This window comes from Hylobates moloch, unplaced genomic scaffold (assembly GCF_009828535.3).
Source record: "Hylobates moloch isolate HMO894 unplaced genomic scaffold, HMol_V3 SCAFFOLD_1, whole genome shotgun sequence".
Classification (NCBI taxonomy): Eukaryota; Metazoa; Chordata; class Mammalia; order Primates; family Hylobatidae; genus Hylobates; species Hylobates moloch.
The window spans coordinates 221,630,025-221,649,233 of record NW_026652276.1 but is presented as its reverse complement, the minus strand read 5'-3'; the positions used below and the strand labels follow the sequence as shown (position 1 = coordinate 221,649,233).

Sequence of the window (19,209 nt, the reverse complement as noted above, 5' to 3'; positions counted from 1 at the left end):
GTCAAGAAACCCATAAAAATGTAAAACTTTATGCAGATAAGTTTCGGTGTGGGACACTGTCTGTAGCTTTCACGGGATTTCTCTGAGTGACCCATTGACCTGAAAGAAAGTCAAGGGAGGCCGGGCACAGTGGCTCACACCTGTAATCCCAGCACTTTGGGAGGCCAAGATAGGAGGATCACTTTAGCGCAGGAGTTCAAGACCAGCCTGGGCAACATGGTGGAACCCCATCTCTACAAAATATTTTAAAATTAGCCAGGCATGGTGGTGTGCACTTGTAGTCCCAGCTATTTGCGAGGCTGAGGTGAGAGAGAATCACTTGAGTCCAGGAGGTAGAGGCTGCAGTGAGCTATGATCGCGCCACTGCACTCCAGCCTAGGTGACAGAGTGAGATGCTGCCTCTAAAAAAAGAGAGAGAGAGAGAGAAAGAGATGGTTCTGCTGAAGTCCACTCAGGGAATATGCCTTTAAGTAGTGGTGCCTATTGAGTGACTCACCTTGGCAGCACTAGGAGAGCTTATGAAAGGACTTGGCAAGTCTGAGGACAGCTAAGAACTGTCATCCTAGAACCTAGAAAGTTAGAGTGTTGGAAATATCTCACTTAAGTGGAATCACACAGAACCATCCTTTGTGAATGACATTTCACTTCGCTTAGTGTCTTCAAGGTTTAAGCATGTGTCAGCATTTTCTTCTTTTTTAAGACTAAATGGTATTCCATCATATGTATATACCACATTTTGTATATCCATCTATCAGTCCACGGACACTTGGCTGTTAGAAAGTTGGAGTATTTCAACAGAAGTGACTGTTGAAACACTCCAACCCCTTCATTTTCCCGATGAGGACATTTGACACCATAGAGGCCAACTAAATGGCACAGAGACAGGCAACCAGCTAGAAGCAAAGAGGGCCAGACGATGTTTAAATATTGAAAATAAGAATTAAAATATTCAAGCCGACACGGTGGCTCATGCGTGTAATCCCAGCACTTTGGGAGGCTGAGGTGGGCAGATCACTTGAGGTCAGAAGTTCGAGACCAGCCTGGCCAACATGGTGAAATCCTGTCTCTACTAAAAATACAAAAAAATTAGCTGGGTGTGGTAGCACACACCTGTAATCCCAGCTACTTGGGAGGCTGAGGCATGAGAATCACTTGAAACCGGGAATTGGAGGTTGTGGTGAGCCAAGATCACGCCACTGCACTCCAGCCTGGTGACAGAGCAAGACTCTGTCTCAAAATAAATAGATAAATGATATATTCATAAAACATGGAAATTGATTACCATCCTATATTTTTGTTTACTGACCTATACAGATAAAAGTGTTATATAACATTTAGCATATAGCTGTGAGATAATAAGATTAATTTTGTAAGCACACAGAACAACTAATTTTAGAGTTCCTCCATGTGTGGGATTCTGAATCACATGTGCCATGAATGTGTGCTCTTTGATAGCAAGCCCCGGGGGACCCAGCAAAGCAAAATATGTAAATTCGCACTCACCAGCTTCTCACGCAAGAGGGAAAACAAATATATAGGAAACACCAAACTTTTTTGGTCTGAAATATGAAAAACATTTTCCATGGAAGCAGGTCTCCTTTCAAATGCATCAGACGACTAGGCTGGCCTGGGAGGTGGGGAGGGGCAGGGCACAGGGCATCTGGCAGTGGTGATGGGGGAGACCACATAGGCTGAGTGGCCTGCTTGGAGGCTTGGGATGTGTCCCACACCAGGATATCCATGTGCACTTGCACACTGCATTTGTGTGTTCTGTGAACACATGGAGGGTGCATGACGTCTGGGGAGCGTGTCCCTCTGCAGATGGGGCTGCACGCTCGGGTGCATGGCACCGCTCCCCGAAGTCCCAAGCTAGGGCTCGGGAGCCGTTCTAATCCCGGTTCCCACCCCACTCAGGGCTGCTTTGACATTCTTTGGAACGGTTCCCATGAAGGGAGCCCTGCCTGGGAACTTTTTTTTTTCTGTCTCTTCGTCTTCTTGTTTTGTTTTGGGAGGAAAAGCTCCTTCCCAAGCCGCAGTGACATCGAAGCTTCAGAGGGAAAGCAGCCATTGCATCATGAGCAATGGGCTGTCTCCCCATGGGTCTCTGCTGCTCGTGAGCAGATCCAGACAACAGACGCCCATAGGGCAGTGGAGCTGGCAGCCTGCTTTAGTTTCCTTGACAGTCACGTTCCTGTGTGGTAGAAAAAAATGACTGGGCTGGGTGCAGTGGCTCACGCCTGTAATCCCAGCATTTTGGGAGGCCAAGGTTGGTGGATCACCTGAGGTCAGGAGTTCGAGACCAGCCTGGCCAACATGGTGAAACCCCATCTCTACTAAAAATACAAAAATTAGCTGGCGTAGTGGTGGGTACCTGTAATCCCAGCTACTCAGGAGGCTGAAGCAGGAGAATCTCTTGAACCCAGAAGTTAGAGACTGCAGTGAGCTAAGATTGCGCCATTGCACCCCAGTCTGGTCGACAAGAGCGAAACTCTGTCTCAAAAAAATAAAAAAAATGATTGAAAGACACCCACGAGCCCATGGGAAGTTTCTCCTGCTCCCCCTGGCCCTGGCCCTCCATCATCCTAGGAGAGGGGCAGTGAGGGAAGCCCAGCTGCCACAGAGAGCGGGCTGCTAACACTGGCTGTTCTTCTCCTGGTGTCTGGCAGCTGGTGTTGCGAATCAACGCCATTTATGAGGTCCGGAGAGGAAAGAAACGGGTGAAGAGGCTGTCCCAGTCAACGGAGAGCAACTCAGGAAAAGGTAGAACCCCCACCATCAGCCCTCCTCCCGCAAGAATCGGAAAAGAGATTCTTTCCAGAAGTGGCTTCCGTTTTTTCTGGTTGGCTCACCAAGGAGCAGAACAAGCTGATGCTTTGTAAATGTCCCGCACTGTCTTTGGGACAGTGGCAGGGCTGGGAGCTCAGCCAGGGCAGCATGTCCCCTGCCTCCCCATCCTCGTCCTGATCCACCACCAAGTCAGCCCAGCACTGCAGGCCCTGGCCTGACTATGGGAGCAGCCTTCCTTGCTTAGCCTGCCCAAAAGGGGCCAGGACCTTCTGTTGTGTTATCTGATATAGGTACCATCTAGTACCATCTGAACTAGAGCCAAATTAATTTCGCAGTACATCGAGTTGGACGAGACGTGGTTTGTGCAATTCATTGAAAGAGACAACAAGAGGCCGGGCGTGGTGGCTCGCGCCTGTAATCCCAGCACTTTGGGAGGCTGAGACAGGTGGATCACCTGAGGTCAGAAGTTCGATACCAGCCTGGCCAACATGGCAAAACCTTGTCTCTACTAAAAAATAGAAAAATTAGCCAGGCATGGTGGCGTACACCTGTAGTCCCAGCTACTCAGGAGGCTAAGGCAGGAGAATCACTGGAACCTGGAAGGCAGAGGTTGCAGTGAGCCGAGATTACGCCACTGCACTCCAGCCTGGGTGACAGAGTGAGACTCCATCTCAAAAAAAAAAAAAAAAAAAGAGAGACGACTCAATACCCCCTCTGAATTAGAACATTTGATCTGTGCTACCACATAGAAAGAGTTGCCTACATGAGAAGAACTCACATTTGCAATTTTCTTCCTTATTCTTTTCTTTTAGTGACGGATGAGAACAGTGAGTCTGACAGTGACACAGAGGAGAAGCTGAAAGGTGAGGAGAGCCACTACTGTGCAGGACGTAGGCAGGTGACTTGGAAGCTGCAAGAGTGGCCCCTCCTCCTTAGTGTGAGGGACAGAAGCGTCCTGCCCGAGCTTGCTCGGCAAGGCGTGGACATCTCGGGAGACAGTGGGGCCACAGGGTGCTCCAGGGCTGGTCCATCATGGGCATGATCAAAATGGCACTACAGTTGCTGAGAGCTAGTGTGGCCACAGTAATGGCAGCAACACCTGCTCCCATGCCTCTCCCTATGTCCTGAGGGTTTTCCACACTTCAAGGCTTGACACTGCAGCCCTAAGGCTCCACAGACCTGGAGCTTCTGCCCACTTCACTCAAATTACTGTGTGATCTGGAGGAAATCACTTAAGATCCAGGGCCTCTAGTTCCTCATCTGTCTGATGAAGTTGTTGAAATAATCGGTCCCTATGGGTCTAAAATTAGATAGTCTAGGCCAAGGCTTTAGTGAGTTTTCTGCAATTTTTCAGACCCCAGGGAGAAGCCAAAGAAAGCAAGTCCAGGGGCTGGGCGTAGTGGCTCACGCCTGTAATCCCAGAACTTTAGGAGGCCGAGGCGGGTGGATCACGAGGTCGGGAGTTCAAGACCAGCCTGGCCAACATAGTGAAACCTCGTCTCTACTAAAAATACAAAAAAATTAACCAGGCATGGTGGCAGGCGCCTGTAATCCCAGATACTCGGGAGGCTGAGGGAGGAGAATCTCTTGAACCCGGGAGGCGGAGGTTGCAGTGAGCTGAGATTGCGCCATTGCACTCCAGCCTGGGCAAGAGAGCGAGACTCCACTCAAAAAAAAAAAAGCAAGTCCAGATTGCTGAACGAGGTGACAGGGACCTGTCCACTCAGTGACCCTGCTGCATTCACCTCTGACACCCAGCTGCTGCCGGACTCACCTCTAGAATGAAGCAAGGCCATCTCATTGCAGAGTTAGTGGCAGGAGGGGAGGTGGACAGGAGTTCCTGAGTTAGTGGGATCTCTGCCAGTTGAGTCACAAGAGATGTTTACAAAGCTCCCAGCTCCAAAAGCCCTATAGTCTGGATTCTGTCACGTCACACAAACCAAAAGACGAGGGAAATGGGTGAGGGGAGGAGTCACTGTCCCCATCTCATCAGACAGATGAAGGCAAGGACATCTTCAGCCTCTGCCCAGAGTCCAGACAGCAAAACCATGGCAGAGCAGAGCCAGGCTCCTGCACCCTGATTGGTTTGGTAGCCAACTGAATGTTGGTTCTCCCAGAACGTTGGCAGAGATCCCAAATAAAGAGTTTCCTACTAATTTGTTAGACAGAGAAACACTTTGGGGATTAGAAAAAAGTATTTGAGCTGAGAATTACATAACCTATTGCAGCTCGATACAATTCCACATGGACTCATGGTCATTTCAGACTCTTTGCTCTCTCTCTCTCTCTCTCTCTCTCTCTCCCCCTGCCTCACCCAGCTCACAGCCAGCGCCTGGTCAACGTGAAGTCCCGCCTGAAGCAGGCACCTCGGTACCCATCACTTGCCCGGGAGCTCATCGAGTACCAGGAGAGGCAGCTCTTCGAGTACTTTGTGGTTGTGTCTTTGCACAAGAAACAGGCCGGGGCTGCCTACGTGCCAGAACTTACCCAACAGTTCCCTCTGAAGGTAACAGGGTGGCCAGGTCCCTGTGGCCTGCCAGGGTTCTAACCATCACCTTGCTGGGACTCATGAATTCAGGGAGGTGTGGGAGTCTGAGGAACACCTAGCATCTAGAATCTTGAAAATGGGTCCTAATTAGGGTATATCAGATGAAAAAAAATGCTGCTGCTAGAGAATTTGGGAGGTCCCAGAAAGGAGAAATTCAGGGACCCAAAAAGTTTGGCCAGACAAATACAAAAATTAGCCATGCATAGTGGCGCACACCTGTAGTCCCAGCTATTCAGGCTGAGACAGGAGAATCGCTTGAACCCAGGAGGTGGAGGTTGCAGTGAGCCGAGATCACGCCACTGCACTCCAGCCTGGGCAACAGAGCAAAACTCCGTCTCAAAAAAAATAGTATGGCCAGAAATGCTTTCTCACTTGCTGCGGTCCCTGTGCTGACCGTGCCATCCTCTTTGCCCTTTCCTTCCATCTCCGTATCCAGCCAGCCACATCTCTTCCTAACCTAGCCTAGAAGTCTCTTTCCCCTGAAGCCCCAAGTCTCCCTAAGCGGCATCACACTTGTGTCTATGCTGAACTTCTGCTTTGCTTGTGTGCTGTGCATCTCTGTGTATGTCCCTTCCTTTTGTTACAGGCAGGGGATCTCAATCTAGACCTCTAGAGAGGGTTCTTGGATCTCGCACAAGAAAGAATTCAGGGCGAGTCAGCAGAGTAAAGTGAAAGCAAATTCATTAAGAAAGTAAAGGAGGCCGGGCGCGGTGACTCATGCCTGTAATCCCAGTACTTTGGAGGCCGAAGTGGACAGATCACTTGAGGTCAGGAATTTGAGACCAGCCTGGCCAACATGGTGAAACCTCGTCTCTACTAAAAATACAACAATTAGCTGGGCATGGTGGCAGGCGCCTGTAATCCCACCTACTCAGGAGGCTGAGGCTGGAGAATCGCTTGAACTCAGGAGGCAGAGCTTGTAGTGAGCAGAGATTGCAAAAAGTAAAGGAATGAAAGAATGGCTACTCCATAGACAGAACAGCCCTGAGGGCTGCTGGTTGCCCATTTTTGTGGTTATTTCTTGATTATATGCTAAACAAGGGGTGGATTATTCATGCCTCCCCTTTTTAGATCATATGGGATAATTTCCTGATGTTGCCATGGCATCTGTAAACTGTCATGATGCTGGTGGGAGTGTAGCAGTGAGGACGACCAGAGGTCACTCTCATCACCATCTTGGTTTTGGTGGGTTTTGGCCAGCTTCTTTACTGGAACCCGTTTTATCAGCAAGGTCTTTATGACCTGTACTTTGTGCCGACCTCCTGTCTCTGCTTTAACCATCTGGAAATGCAGCCCAGTAGGTTTCAGCCTCATTTTACCCAGCCCCTACTCAAGATGGAGTCGCTGTGGTTCACACACCTGTGACACTTTTATGTCATGGACCATGGTCGTGTGGATTCAGCTTTACCATATGTTAAATCATGGCACCTAAAATAAAATTTTTAAAATGGCACTTAATATAGCCTGAAGCAACATGGCCAATAATTTATAAATTATTCTTAGGCTTTGATATCAGTATTAAAGATTTTCCACCATATTCTAATTCAATTCGGCCAGAATTTACTAAGAACATATTGCATTCAAGCAATTTTCTGCTTGGCCCTAGGGGATTACAGTGATGAACAAAATGTGTCTCCTGTCCTCAAGGAATTTAAACTCTGCCAGGAGGACATAAAATAACCATCTCCCCCACCCCCAGAAAAGCATGCAAAGATTCACCATGTAGAATCTGATGGTCTCTGGACAGACTCACGACTCAGGGAGGGCAGAAGGGAGGGAGCTTCTGTCTTTGCCCACTCAGGGACTCCTTTTGCCATCACTACCCAGGCATAACCCCAGCATCTACCAAGGCCCAGATCCTGCTGTCCCCAGGCCTCCCCTCCTTTTGTAGGCCAGCCTTCCTTCCATCCTGCCCACTGTGCTCCAACACCACAATCAAGTTCTATTTTTGGAGTTTAGGATAGCAATTATGTAGATTGAAGTAAACCATAGGCACCGGCCTTCCAAAGGTGACACTCACCTTCCTCTAGCTATCACACCTCTAAGGAAGGAGCCCCTGACACCCCACTACCACAGGTATGCTCAGATTTTTTTTCGGCGGGGGCTGCCCATGGGTAAGAGAGGCCGCTGGGTATGCTCACACTGACTCACAACAGAGATCACCAAGGCATGAAGGGCTGTCCTGCTATCCTGTTCATTGGCTTGGGGCCTAGCACAATGCTGTTCCCATGGCAATGCTTAATCAGTGTTGTAGGAATCAAGGGTGCATTAATTCATGAGTTAGTTAATTAATGATTCACCATAATGATCAAATGATTATTGTTTCCAGCCTGGAGTCACCCACATTAAATTTTTTTTCTAGAGTAAAGTTGCACAGTCACTGTTTAAAAGGAAACTGATCCAGAAATGTATTAGGAAAGAAATCACTGGTAATCCAACCACACAGAGACTGACACTGTTAACATTTTCTTTTTCTTCCAGTCTTTTCTAATGGTGTAATTTTCTTACAAAACTGGAATTGTACACTGCAGAATTTTTGTATCATGCTGCATGTACTCTTTTGTAAACCTCTCATTATTTATAAGCATATTTAATAAAAATTCTAAAATATCATTTTTCAAGTTATATAATGTTCCAATATGTGAGTATTCCCTAGTCTATTTATCTATGTAACCAGTCCCCTTCTGTTGGAAATGTATCTGGCTACCAGTGTTTCTCTGTGTGTGTGTGTATTTTTTTTTTTTTTTTTTTTTGAGACAGTCTCACTCTATTGCCTGGGCTAGAGTGCAGTGGTGCAATCTTGGCTCACTGCAACCTCCATCTCCCAGGTACAAGCAGTTGCCCTGCATCAGCCTCCCGAGTAGCTGAGATTACAGGCATGCACCACCATGCCCAACTAATTTTTGTATTTTTAGTAGAGATGGGGTTTCACCATAATGGTCAGACTGGTCTCAAACTCTTGACCTCAAATGATCCGCCCACCTCAGCCTCCCAAAGTCCTGTGATTACAGGCATAAGCCACCACACCCGGCCTGTGTGTGTATTTTTGAGACAGGATCTCTCTCTTGCTCTTGTCATCCAGGATGGCACAGAGTGGCACGATCACAGCTCACTGCAACCTCAATCTCCTGGGCTCAAGTGATCCTTCCCGCCTCGTCTTCCCAAGTAACTGGGACTGCAGGCGCATGCAACCATGCCCAGCTTATTTATTTATTTATTTTTTGTAGAGACGAGGTCTTCCTCTGTTGCCCACGCTTGACTCGAACTCCTAGGCTCAAGCGATCTGCCTACCTTGGCCTCCCAAAGTGCTGGATCCATTGTGCCTGGCTTTTTTTTTTTTTTTTTAAGTGCATTGGTGATCATCCTTGTACAGGCATTTTTTTTTTTTTTTTGAGACAGAGTCTCGCTCTGTCGCCCAGGCTGGAGTACAATGGCGCGATCTCGGCTCACTGCAAGCTCCGCCTCCCGGGTTCATGCCATTCTCCTGCCTCAGCCTCCCAAGCAGCTTTTTTTTTTTTTTTGAGACAGAGTCTCGCTCTGTCGCCCAGGCTGGAGTACAATGGCGCGATCTCGGCTCACTGCAAGCTCCGCCTCCCGGGTTCATGCCATTCTCCTGCCTCAGCCTCCCAAGTAGCTTGGGACTACAGGCGCCCACCACCATGCCCGGCTAATTTTTTGTATTTTTAGTAGAGACGGGATTTCACCGTGGTCTCGATCTCCTGACCTCGTGATTTGCCCGCCTCGGCCTCCCAAAGTCTGGGATTACAAGCGTGAGCCACCGCGCCCGGCCTATGTACAGGCATTTTTACATGTCAGGCATTTTATTTCCTTGCCTTTGCTCACTTGCTCCCTCTGTAGAAAGGACCTTTTCCTCCTTCTCTCTCTTCTCTTTTTAAACTTTTTTTGTGGGTTTTATCCCTCACTTCTGTCAAGTCACCTGAATCAAGGCACAGCCCCTATTTGCATGCTAATGCTCCATTAAAACGTTTCCTATCCCATATTTATCTTTGACAGTTCAAGGAGACTGGGCTGTTTTCCAGCCATCTGTGATTGGTTGTATTTGTGGGAAATTTCTGTGTGCAGCTTCCTGTAACTGTGCTCCTGTGCATATATGAGCCTGTGTGTATTTGTGCTAACTCGTAGGTTGATGACGTGTGGGTAGGCACATGTGTGCCTGTATTTGTGTGTGTCCTGTGTGTGATCTGGGGTGGGTGCATGCAAGTAGTGACTGGGCCGTTGAAAAGGGCTGGAACTTGTTTCCCCACGAGGTCTGCTCTTCGGTCCTGAATGCTGTTTCCTTTGTCGAGAAACTCCTTTGGTATTCTTCCTTCCTTTGGTATTCTTCCTTCCTTTGGTATTCTTGGCTGGTCCTTTCTTTGGTCTTCTTTATAATTTAAGTCATTCACTCTGTGGTGATTAATGACCCCTTCCTATAATTACACCCAGCTGGTATTTGCTTCTTTGCATGACTATGCAAGGACAGTCAAAATTACTGTTTAGGGGACAGTCTGAGCTTGTGAATTACCAACTCAAAGACTGTTCCTGGGCCAGTTGGGTTCGTCTGTGTCATTGTGGATGGAAGAGTGAACTGTTATATAGAAAAGAAATAGTGGCTATTTATCCTGAAGAAGAACAACTAAAGGACAACTAAGTCTATAAATAGTGGCTGTGTTTTACCGATTGATTGCTGTCTTAACCACTAGTATTAGTGGCACCCCGTGGCTTCAATTAAATTTGGTCTAGCCTGAGGGGAATCATACTGGAAGCGGGTTTTTTTGTTGTTGTTGTTTTGTTTGTTTGTTTGTTTGTTTGTTTTGAGACGGAGCCTCCCTTTGTCGCCCAGGCTGGAGTGCAGCAGCGCAATCTCGGCTCACTGCAAGCTCTGCCTCCCGGATTCACACCATTCTCCTGCCTCAGCCTCCTGAGTAGCTACAGGCACTCACCACCACACCCGGCTAATTTTTTTGTATTTTTAGTAGAGACGGGGTTTCACCGTGTTAGCCAGGATGGTCTCAGTCTCCTGACCTTGTGATCTGCCTGCCTCAGCCTCCCAAAGTGCTGGGATTACAGGTGTGAGCCACCGCGCCCGGCCAGGAAGTGGTTTTTAAAGTTGGAAACAATCAGTCTGGTGCTCTGTGCCTTTGGATACTCTTCTTCAGAGCCCTCCTCTCTCTGACACATGGTGACCTTGGGAAGGCTTGTTGACCATCAGGAGCAGTGAACAGGACTGCTGGCTTGCCAACTTCAGAAACTATCTGCAAGGGTGTTTTAAAGTGGAGCTTGGGCCGGGCGCGGTGGTTCACGCCTGTAATCCCAACACTTTGGGAGGCCAAGGCAGGTGGATCACTTGAGATCAGGAGTTCGAGACCAGCCTGGCCAACATGGTGAAGCCCCGTCTCTATTAAAAATACAAAAATTAGTCGGGCGTGGTGGCAGGCACCTGTAATACCAGCTACTTGGGAGGCTGAGGTAGGAGAATCACTTGAACCCAGGTGGTGGAGGTTGCAGTGAGCCAAGATTGCAGCATTTCACTCCAGCCTGGGTGACAGAGCAAGACTCCATCTCAAAAGAATAAATAAATAAATAAAGTGGAGCTCACGAGCAAGCTATTGGAAACAAAGAAATTGATGCAAATTATTACAGAAAAATTTAGGTTAGGACCAAACACCGTGGCTCACGCCTGTAATCCCAACACTCTGCGAGGCCAAGGCAGGCAGATCACTTGAGGCCAGGAGTTCAAGATCAGCCTGGCCAACATGGTGAAACCCTGTCTCTACTGAAAATAAAAAAAAAAAAAAAATAGCTAGGTGTGGTGGTGCATGCCTGTAATCCCAGCTACTTGGGAGGCTGAGGCAGGAGAATCACTTGAACCCATGACGCAGAGAACCCATGCAGTGAGCCAAGATCACACCACTGCACTCCAGCCTGGGCGACATAGTAAGACTCTGTCTCAAAAAAAAAAGAAAACAGAAAGAAAGAAAAAATATAGGTTAGCCATTATATTTAGGTTAGACATTATAAATTGCTAACCTCAGATATTCATATATGTGATATTTCAAATCACTGAAGATAACCTTAGCATGATGTATTTTTCTTTAACTTTTTATAAAGGAAATTTAACAAGTATAAACCTATTAACAACAGCAACAAAGCCTACAATTCTCTTCACATGAAAAAGTACCTGTTTATAAGCAAAGATGAACAATAATGAGATAAATAATTAGAAATTATTCTTTTGTGTTTCCCAAACTTGTATCTGGGGTGCTTTTTAAAAGCACAGATTTCTGGCTAGGTGTGATGGTATGCACTTGTAGTCCCAGCTACTCAGGATGCTGAAGCAGGTTGCTTGAGCCCAGGAATTCAAGTCCAGCCTGAGCAACATAGCAAGACTCTGGCTCTAAAAAATATATATTTATACATACAGAGAAAAAAAATCACAGATTTCTGTTCATAAGCAAAATAAACTCATGACTTTAAATATCATCTCTAAATCAGACATTTTTAAATCATCTTGTCCTTTTTTTTTTTTCTTACACAGCGTCTTGTTCTGTTGCCCAGGCTGGAGTGCAGTGGTGTGATCTCAGCTCACTGCCACCTCCACCTCCTGGGTTCAAGCAGTTCTCATGCCTCAGCCTCCTGAGCAGCTGGGACTACAGGTAGCTGCCACCACATCCAGCTAATTTTTTTGTATTTTTAGTACAGATGAAGTCTCGCCATGTTGGCCAGGCTGGTCTCAAACTCCTGACCTCAGGTGATTCACCTGCCTCAGCTTCCCAAAGTGCTGGGATTACAGGTGTGAGCCACCACGCCCAGCCCTTGTTCTTTTTTTTTTTCCTTCCCGTAGAGATGGGACCTTGCTATGTTGCCCCAGCTGGTTTTGAACTCCTGGCCTCAAGTGATCCTCCCGCCTTGGCCTCCCAAAGTACTCCTCCTGTTCTTTAACAAGATGACATTCATCCAGTCTTTGATATGTCAGATACTGTATGATGTGCTAGAATATCATAAAGAGAGAGAGAGAGAGGGAAAAAAAGATTAAGATCATTTTTCTTCCTAGTTTGAACGTTAACTCATGTGACCGGGACACATCACTTCACACCTCGGGGCTTATTTCCTTCTTGCTGAAATAAGAATGTCAGGCTGGATGGTGTCACGCTTCCTTCTAGTTCCAACACTCAATGACTGTCTGAAATTAGTTGAATTTCCCATCATAATATGGTTTTACTGGATTTATTCACTGAGAATGTTGTAACAGTCTTTGCCCGGAGTGCGAAAGGGATGGCTTTGCCTGGGCCCAGAGATAGAAAGACCTGATTGGAGGCTCTGCCTTCCAGATTCCTGAGCCTCCTATTTGGAAAGGATTGCTGGCCGTTTTTTGTTTGTTTGTTTGTTTGTTTGTTTATTCATTGAAATAGTTATATTCTAGAATGTCAAGCATAGAGAATGATTCTCTAAAGCATACTATTTTTTCCTCCCGACTTCTCCCAGAGGTCTATAGCTGGAACTGCACTGGGGGGAAAATGCCCCAGCCGACTGAGCTGCAAGCCCTTCCCCAGGGAAGAGGTTAAGGCGGCAGTCACAAATGTGGAAAGGTGGGAGAGGCCATCCTTGCCATCATCCACCTCACTCTCCCACGCTGAGATTTGTTCTCGGATTTTCTCTCACCTTTCTCCCTACAGTTGGAAAGGTCTTTCAAGTTCATGAGAGAAGCTGAGGACCAACTGAAGGCCATTCCCCAGTTCTGTTTCCCCGATGCCAAGGATTGGGTTCCTGTCCAGCAGTTCACCAGGTACGAGCTGGCTTCTCCCCTTCGCAGCCCCAAAGACTAAGGCGAGACTTAGAGACGGGGTTACAGGTGGCAGACCCCATGAGTCATTCCCAACGTTAAGTAATCCTGATGGGCCCTGGCCTAGAGCTTTCCCCAAGGGGTGTTTTTAAAGCTTCCCTGAAGGTGAGAGTCACCTGCCCAGCATGCAGACCTCCCAGGCCTCCCAGTCAACCTGGGGGTGCTTGTTTCAGAAGCCTCCCGGAAGATAATTCTTAGCCTGGGAAAAGTTAGGGCAACATTGCCCTTCCCCGTTCTTATCCTGAAACTTCTCTTCAGTCTCCTATCCAGCTGTTTCTTGGATTGGGATCCGTTTACATTTCTGCTTCATCCCGTGTAATTAGACACCAGTGTTTTTATTATCAGATGTTTCAGCATTTGGCCAAACTCAGTAGGCTGCGGGTCCTGTCTTTAAGGGGTACCACATTCCTTGAGGGTGGCTCAGCAGTCTTTAAGGACGGTCCAAGCCTCGGGGCTGCCCTGTACAGACCATGCCCTGAGAGAGCTGCCCTGGGGCAATTCCAAGAGAGGCACAGAACTGTCCCCGTCTTCTGCTGCTCCCTCACTGAGTCACATCCCTAGATGAGCAGATGTCACTGCACTCACACATGCTCGGCTCCCTGAGGACAGCACCCCAGGCTCTTCCCTCTCTTCAGCCTCCAGAGTAAATGACAGTTGTGTTTTGTACAATGGGGCAGCTCAGGTGATTGAATGATGGGAGAGCCCTTAGCCAGGCATGATGGTGGCAGGCGCCTGTAATCCCAGCTACTCGGGAGGCTGGGGCAGAAGAATCGCTTGAACCCGGGCAGCAGAGGTTGTGGTGAGCCAAGATCACACCACTGCATCCCAGCCTGGGCAACCGAGTGAGACTCCATCTTGAAAAAAAAAAAGAAAAGAAAAAATGATGGGATAGCCCAGGATGGAAACAAAGTACCACATTTCATCTCAGGCCACAGCGACACTTTAGGTCTCAGTCTTACTGACTTTTTTTTTTTTTTTTTGAGATAGAGTCTCTCTTCTTCCCCCAGGCTGGAGTGTAATGGCGTGATCTTGGCTCACTGCTACCTCCGCCTCCTGGGTTCAAGCAGTTCTCCTGCCTCAGCGTCCCCAGTAGCTGGGATTACAGGCATGTGCCACCATGCCTGGCTAATTTTTGTATTTTTAGTAGAGACGGGGTTTCATCCTGTTGGCCAGGCGGGTCTCAAACTCCTGACCTCAAGTGATCCACCTGCCTCTGCCTCCCAAAGTGCTGGGATTACAGGCATGAGCCACTGCGCCCAGCCCAGTCTCACTGACATTTACTATGGAGCTATGGGTGACCAGTGTCTCAGCACGGACAGGGACAGGTGGGACTTGGAGTGGCTTTCCTATGGCCTCCTGCAGTGTGTCACCTGGCTGCTCACTGCCACCCCTTGTTGCAAAGTGATGAGGTGTCTTTGGTTTTGTTTTGCCTTGTGATACATTTGTGTTTTCCCAACCACAGTGAAACATTCTCATTTGTCTTAACTGGAGAAGATGGGAGCAGAAGGTTCGGTTACTGCCGAAGACTGCTGGTGAGTACATTCTGCTTTCAGCCTGCAAGAGCCTCATGGACTTCCTAGTCCTCATGCAAGAGCCAGGTCTGGCTTCCTAGTCTTATGAGACTGACATTCCCTGATGGGCCACAGGAGGAGGAGAAGCAGGGGGAGTGGCAGGTGAATCAGCATAGTTAAAATCACAGAAAAAAGCTGGCACGGTGGCTCATGCCTATAATCCCAGCACTTTGGTGGGATGAGGGGGACAGATCACTTGAGACCAGGAGTTCGAGACCAGCCTGGGCAACAAAATGAGGCCCCGTCTCTATTTTAAAAATATATACTAAAAAATAAAAAATTAAAAAAAAAAACAGGAATTGAGGGGGCTCACCTGAGTCTTATTGGTAGTGGGAATGTCCGTTTCCATCAGAAAGAAAATACTTTTATTTCGAGACAGGGTCTCACTCTGCTGCTTGGGCTGGAGTGCAGTGGATCATGTTTCACTGCAGCCTCGACCTCCCCAGCTCAGGTGATCCTCCTGCCTCAGCCTCCCGAGTAGCTGGGACCACAGGCATGTACCACCACACGTGGCTAATTTTTTAAATTATTTGTAGAGACAGGATCTTGCTGTGTTGCCCAGGCTGGTCTCAAACTCTTGGGCTCAAGCAATCCTCCCACCTCGGCCTCCCAGTGTGCTGAGATTACAGGCATGAACTAAAATACTTTCTCCATTATTTTTCCCGCCGAATAAAAGACCTTTCTCTCTTTAAGTGAAATTTTTTTTTCTAATAAAACATGCCAAACAGACCCTGATCACTTAGAGAGAACATTCAGAATGGTTGCTAAGGAGAGAAGACTCAAATAATTCAAGAATGTCCCCTTCAGAACAGTCACCTTTCAAAGTCAGAAACTTATTTCAGTGCAATGATCCTGCTAAAGCATTTTAGAATTGTCATTTTCAGGCCCATTCTTTTGAAAATCTTCAGTAATGGTGAATCTTTTTCCACTGAGAATATACTTGAGTCTCTGAAATAGGCTGAAAAATTTTAGGGTCAAGTATAATGCATGGCACATAGTAGGTGTTCAAGAAACATTTTTTTGAATTAATCAGTAAAATAAAAAGCCTGGATAATTGAAAAAGTTAAGTGAATAATAATTTTGTTGATCAAATTACTTTAGGGTTAAAGTATTGAGACTGAGGTCGGGCACAGGCTCACACCAGTAATCCTAGCACTTTGGGAGGCTGAGGTGGGCAGGTTGCCTGAGCTCAGGAGTTCAAGACCAGCCTGGCCAACATGGTGAAACCCTATCTCTACTAAAAATACAAAAAACTAGCTGGGCGTGGTGGCACATGCCTGTAATCCCAGCTATTTGGGAGGCTGAGTCACAAGAATCTCTTGAACCTGGGAGGTGGCGGCTGCAGTGAGCCAAGATCGCGTCGCTGCACTCCAGTCTGGACAACAGAGCAAGACTCTGTCTCCAAAAATAAATAAATAAAATTTTTAAAAAGTATTGAGATTGGGGCCGGGCGCGGTGGCTCACGCTTGTAGTCCCAGCACTTTGGGAGGCCGAGGCAGGCGGATCACAAGGTCAGGAGATCGAGACCACGGTGAAACCCTGTCTCTACTGAAAATACAAAAAAATTAGCCGGGCGTGGTGGCGGGCGCCTGTAGTCCCAGCTACTCGGAGAGGCTGAGGCAGGAGAATGGCGTGATCCCGGGAGGCGGAGCTTGTAGTGAGCCGAGATCGCGCCACTGCACTCCACCATCGGGGACAGAGGGGGCCTCCGACTCAAAAAAAAAAAAAAAAAAAGTATTGAGATTGGGCAGGGTACAGTGGCTCTCACCTGTAATCCCAGCACTTTGGGAGGCAGAGGCAGGCAGATCATGAGGTCAGGAGTTCGAGACCAGCCTGGCCAATATGGAGAAACCCCTTCTCTACTAAAAGTACAAAAATTAGTGGGACGTGGTGGTGCGAGCCTGTAATCCCAGCTACTTGGGAGGCTGAGGCAGGAGAATCGCTTGAACCCGGGAGGTAGAGGTTGCAGTGAGCCAACATCATGCCACTGCACTCCAGCCTGGTGACAGAGTGAGACTCCATCTCAAAAAAAAAAAAAAGTATTGAGATTGATTTTTTTTTTGGTTTGAAAATTAGCTTAAAACTGAGTTTTCAGAAAGATCTTGAGAAATGATTTCTCACTTGAAATTATCATTATAATAAACATATAGGGATAAAAAACAATTATAACAAACATTATAATAAACACAATGGGATAGCAACTTACTTTATTGGGTTTTCCAGAGCTACGATATGTGGAAACATCTGGCACATGATAGTCTCCCAAAACACATGTGGGTTCCTTCCTTCCCTGAGGTTGTCAACACTCATAATTCCCTTGTGTTTCTCTCCAAAAAGCCTGGAGGCAAAGGGAAGCGCCTTCCTGAAGTTTACTGCATTGTGAGCCGCCTGGGATGCTTCAGCCTCTTTTCAAAGGTGAGAACTTGGACCTCAGAGAAAGAGGAACGGAAGGAACGGGAGGGCTCTAGAGGGCTCCAGGGAATATCCCCCTGTCCTGGGCCTTCTATCATCTTATTCTCTACCTACTTCCCTTCCCATTTCTTCACTCCTCTCCTCATCACCCCTCTATTCTCTCACTGTTGGTTCAGGAAATGAGAGTTGATAGGCCCGGTGCGGTGACAGGGTGGCTCACGCCTGTAATCCCAGCAGTTTGGGAGTCTGGGGCGGACGGATCACTTGAGGTCAGGAGTTCGAGACGAGCCTGGTCAGCATGGTGAAAGCCCATCTCTACTAAAAATACAAAAAAAAAAATAGCCGGGTGTGGTGGCTGGCACCCATAGTCCTAGCTACTCAGGAGGCTGAGGCAGGAGAATCACTTGAACCCGGGAGGTGGAGGTTGCAGTGAGCCGAGATCATGCCATTGCACTCCAGCCTGGGTGACAGGGCGAGACTCCATCTCAAAAAAAAAAAAAAAAAAGAGTTAATGAAGGGCCAGGTTCAGAAAGTGTGTGTGGTGCAGGGAGGGCAAGATAATTGAAGTTGAGAAAGGGAGGGTTGGAGGACCCTCCCAGAATATTCCAGGTGTTTTATTTTTCTTCTTCTGAGCATTGCCTTTTGTCATATGAGCTTTGGCATGAAAAAAGGCTACTATAATAGATGGATAGGTGTGTACCCACGTGCATATGTGTCATGTATGTATAACAGTTTTGTGGAGGGGGGATTAATTATTTTAACAGTACTCTAAGTTTATCAAAATATTCATATAATTTGGTCTTCTTTTCTGGAAAATGAGCCAATATATGAACACATAGGAATTGCCATATTGAATTAGCTCATCTACCCCGGTATTCTGGATTGGTATATATACAGGAGATAATTACTATCCTATATGATGCTGATCTCCCAAACTAGGTATAATCAACATCATTTCCTGTATTAACCAGACATGAGTGTCTAATTCATAATTTTTTTTCTTTGTTTAAGACAGAGTCTCACTCTATCACCCAGGCTGGAGTGCAGTGGTGCAGTCTCAGCTCACTGCAACCTACACCTCCCGGGTTCAAGCGATTCTTGTGCCACAGCCTCCTGAGTAGCTGGAATTACGACACATGCCACCACGCCTGGCTAATTTTGTATTTTTAGTAGAGATGGGGTTTTACCATGTTGCCCAGGCTGGTCTCAAACTGACCTCAAGTGATTCACCCACCTCGGCCTCCCAAAGTGCTGGGATTATAGGCATGAGCCACCGCGTCCAGCCTACTTCATAAATTTATTTTCAATCCTTCTTGAGTATATAGATCTGTCTGAGCTTTCTGGGGGGGAATTGAAGTTCCTGCACCTACGGTCCATGGATGTTAAAGCATTACTCCCTAAAAGCATTTCTTTTTTTTTTTTTGAGACGGAGTTTCGCTCTGTCGCCAGGCTGGAGTGCAGTGGCGCAAGCTCGGCTCACCGCAACCTCCGCCTCCTGGGTTGAAGCAATTCTCTTGCCTCAGCCTCCTGAGTAGCTGGGACTACAGGCACATGCCACCACACCCAGCTAATTTTTGTATTTTTAGTAGAGACGGGGTTTCACCATGTTGGCCAGGATGGTCTTGATCTCTTGACCTCATAATCCGCTCACCTCGGCCTCCCAAAGTGCTGGGATTACAGGCACGAGCCACTGCACCCAGCCCCTAAAAGCATTTCTATAAAAAAGGCTTCCTCCTGCCCACCCTCCACCTAAACTCAGAGGAAGCCTGAATTATACAGACATAATGTGATCTCTTCCCATGGTAGAACTTGTACTTCTCTGTAAGTCTGTTTGAAAGAATTAATGCCTGGTCAGGGGGCTGAGGCCGGTAGATCACTTGAGCCCAAGAGTTCGAGGCTGTGGTGAGCTGTGATCGTATCACTGCACTCCAGCCTGGGAAAACCAGTGAGACTCTGTCTCTAATTAAAAAATAAAAAACAAAAGAAGGCCAGGTGCAGTGGTTCGCACCTGTAATCCTAGTACTTTGGGAGGCCAAGGCGGGAGGATT

The 19,209-nt window shown here is 47.4% G+C and overlaps 1 protein-coding gene across 5 annotated transcripts in view; it reads left to right on the top strand.

Moving 5' to 3' along the window:
* DENND2A (DENN domain containing 2A) overlaps window positions 1-19,209 on the top strand; it is a 122,031-nt gene that overhangs the window by 67,612 nt on the left and 35,210 nt on the right. For all 5 annotated transcript variants that reach the window (XM_032761937.2, XM_032761938.2, XM_032761933.2 and 2 more), the window contains 6 exons: window positions 2,667-2,760; window positions 3,600-3,650; window positions 5,106-5,293; window positions 13,012-13,121; window positions 14,641-14,710; window positions 17,087-17,164. In XM_032761937.2, coding sequence (XP_032617828.1) covers window positions 2,667-2,760; window positions 3,600-3,650; window positions 5,106-5,293; window positions 13,012-13,121; window positions 14,641-14,710; window positions 17,087-17,164 — 591 coding nt within the window. The remainder of the gene's footprint in view (window positions 1-2,666; window positions 2,761-3,599; window positions 3,651-5,105; window positions 5,294-13,011; window positions 13,122-14,640; window positions 14,711-17,086; window positions 17,165-19,209) is intronic.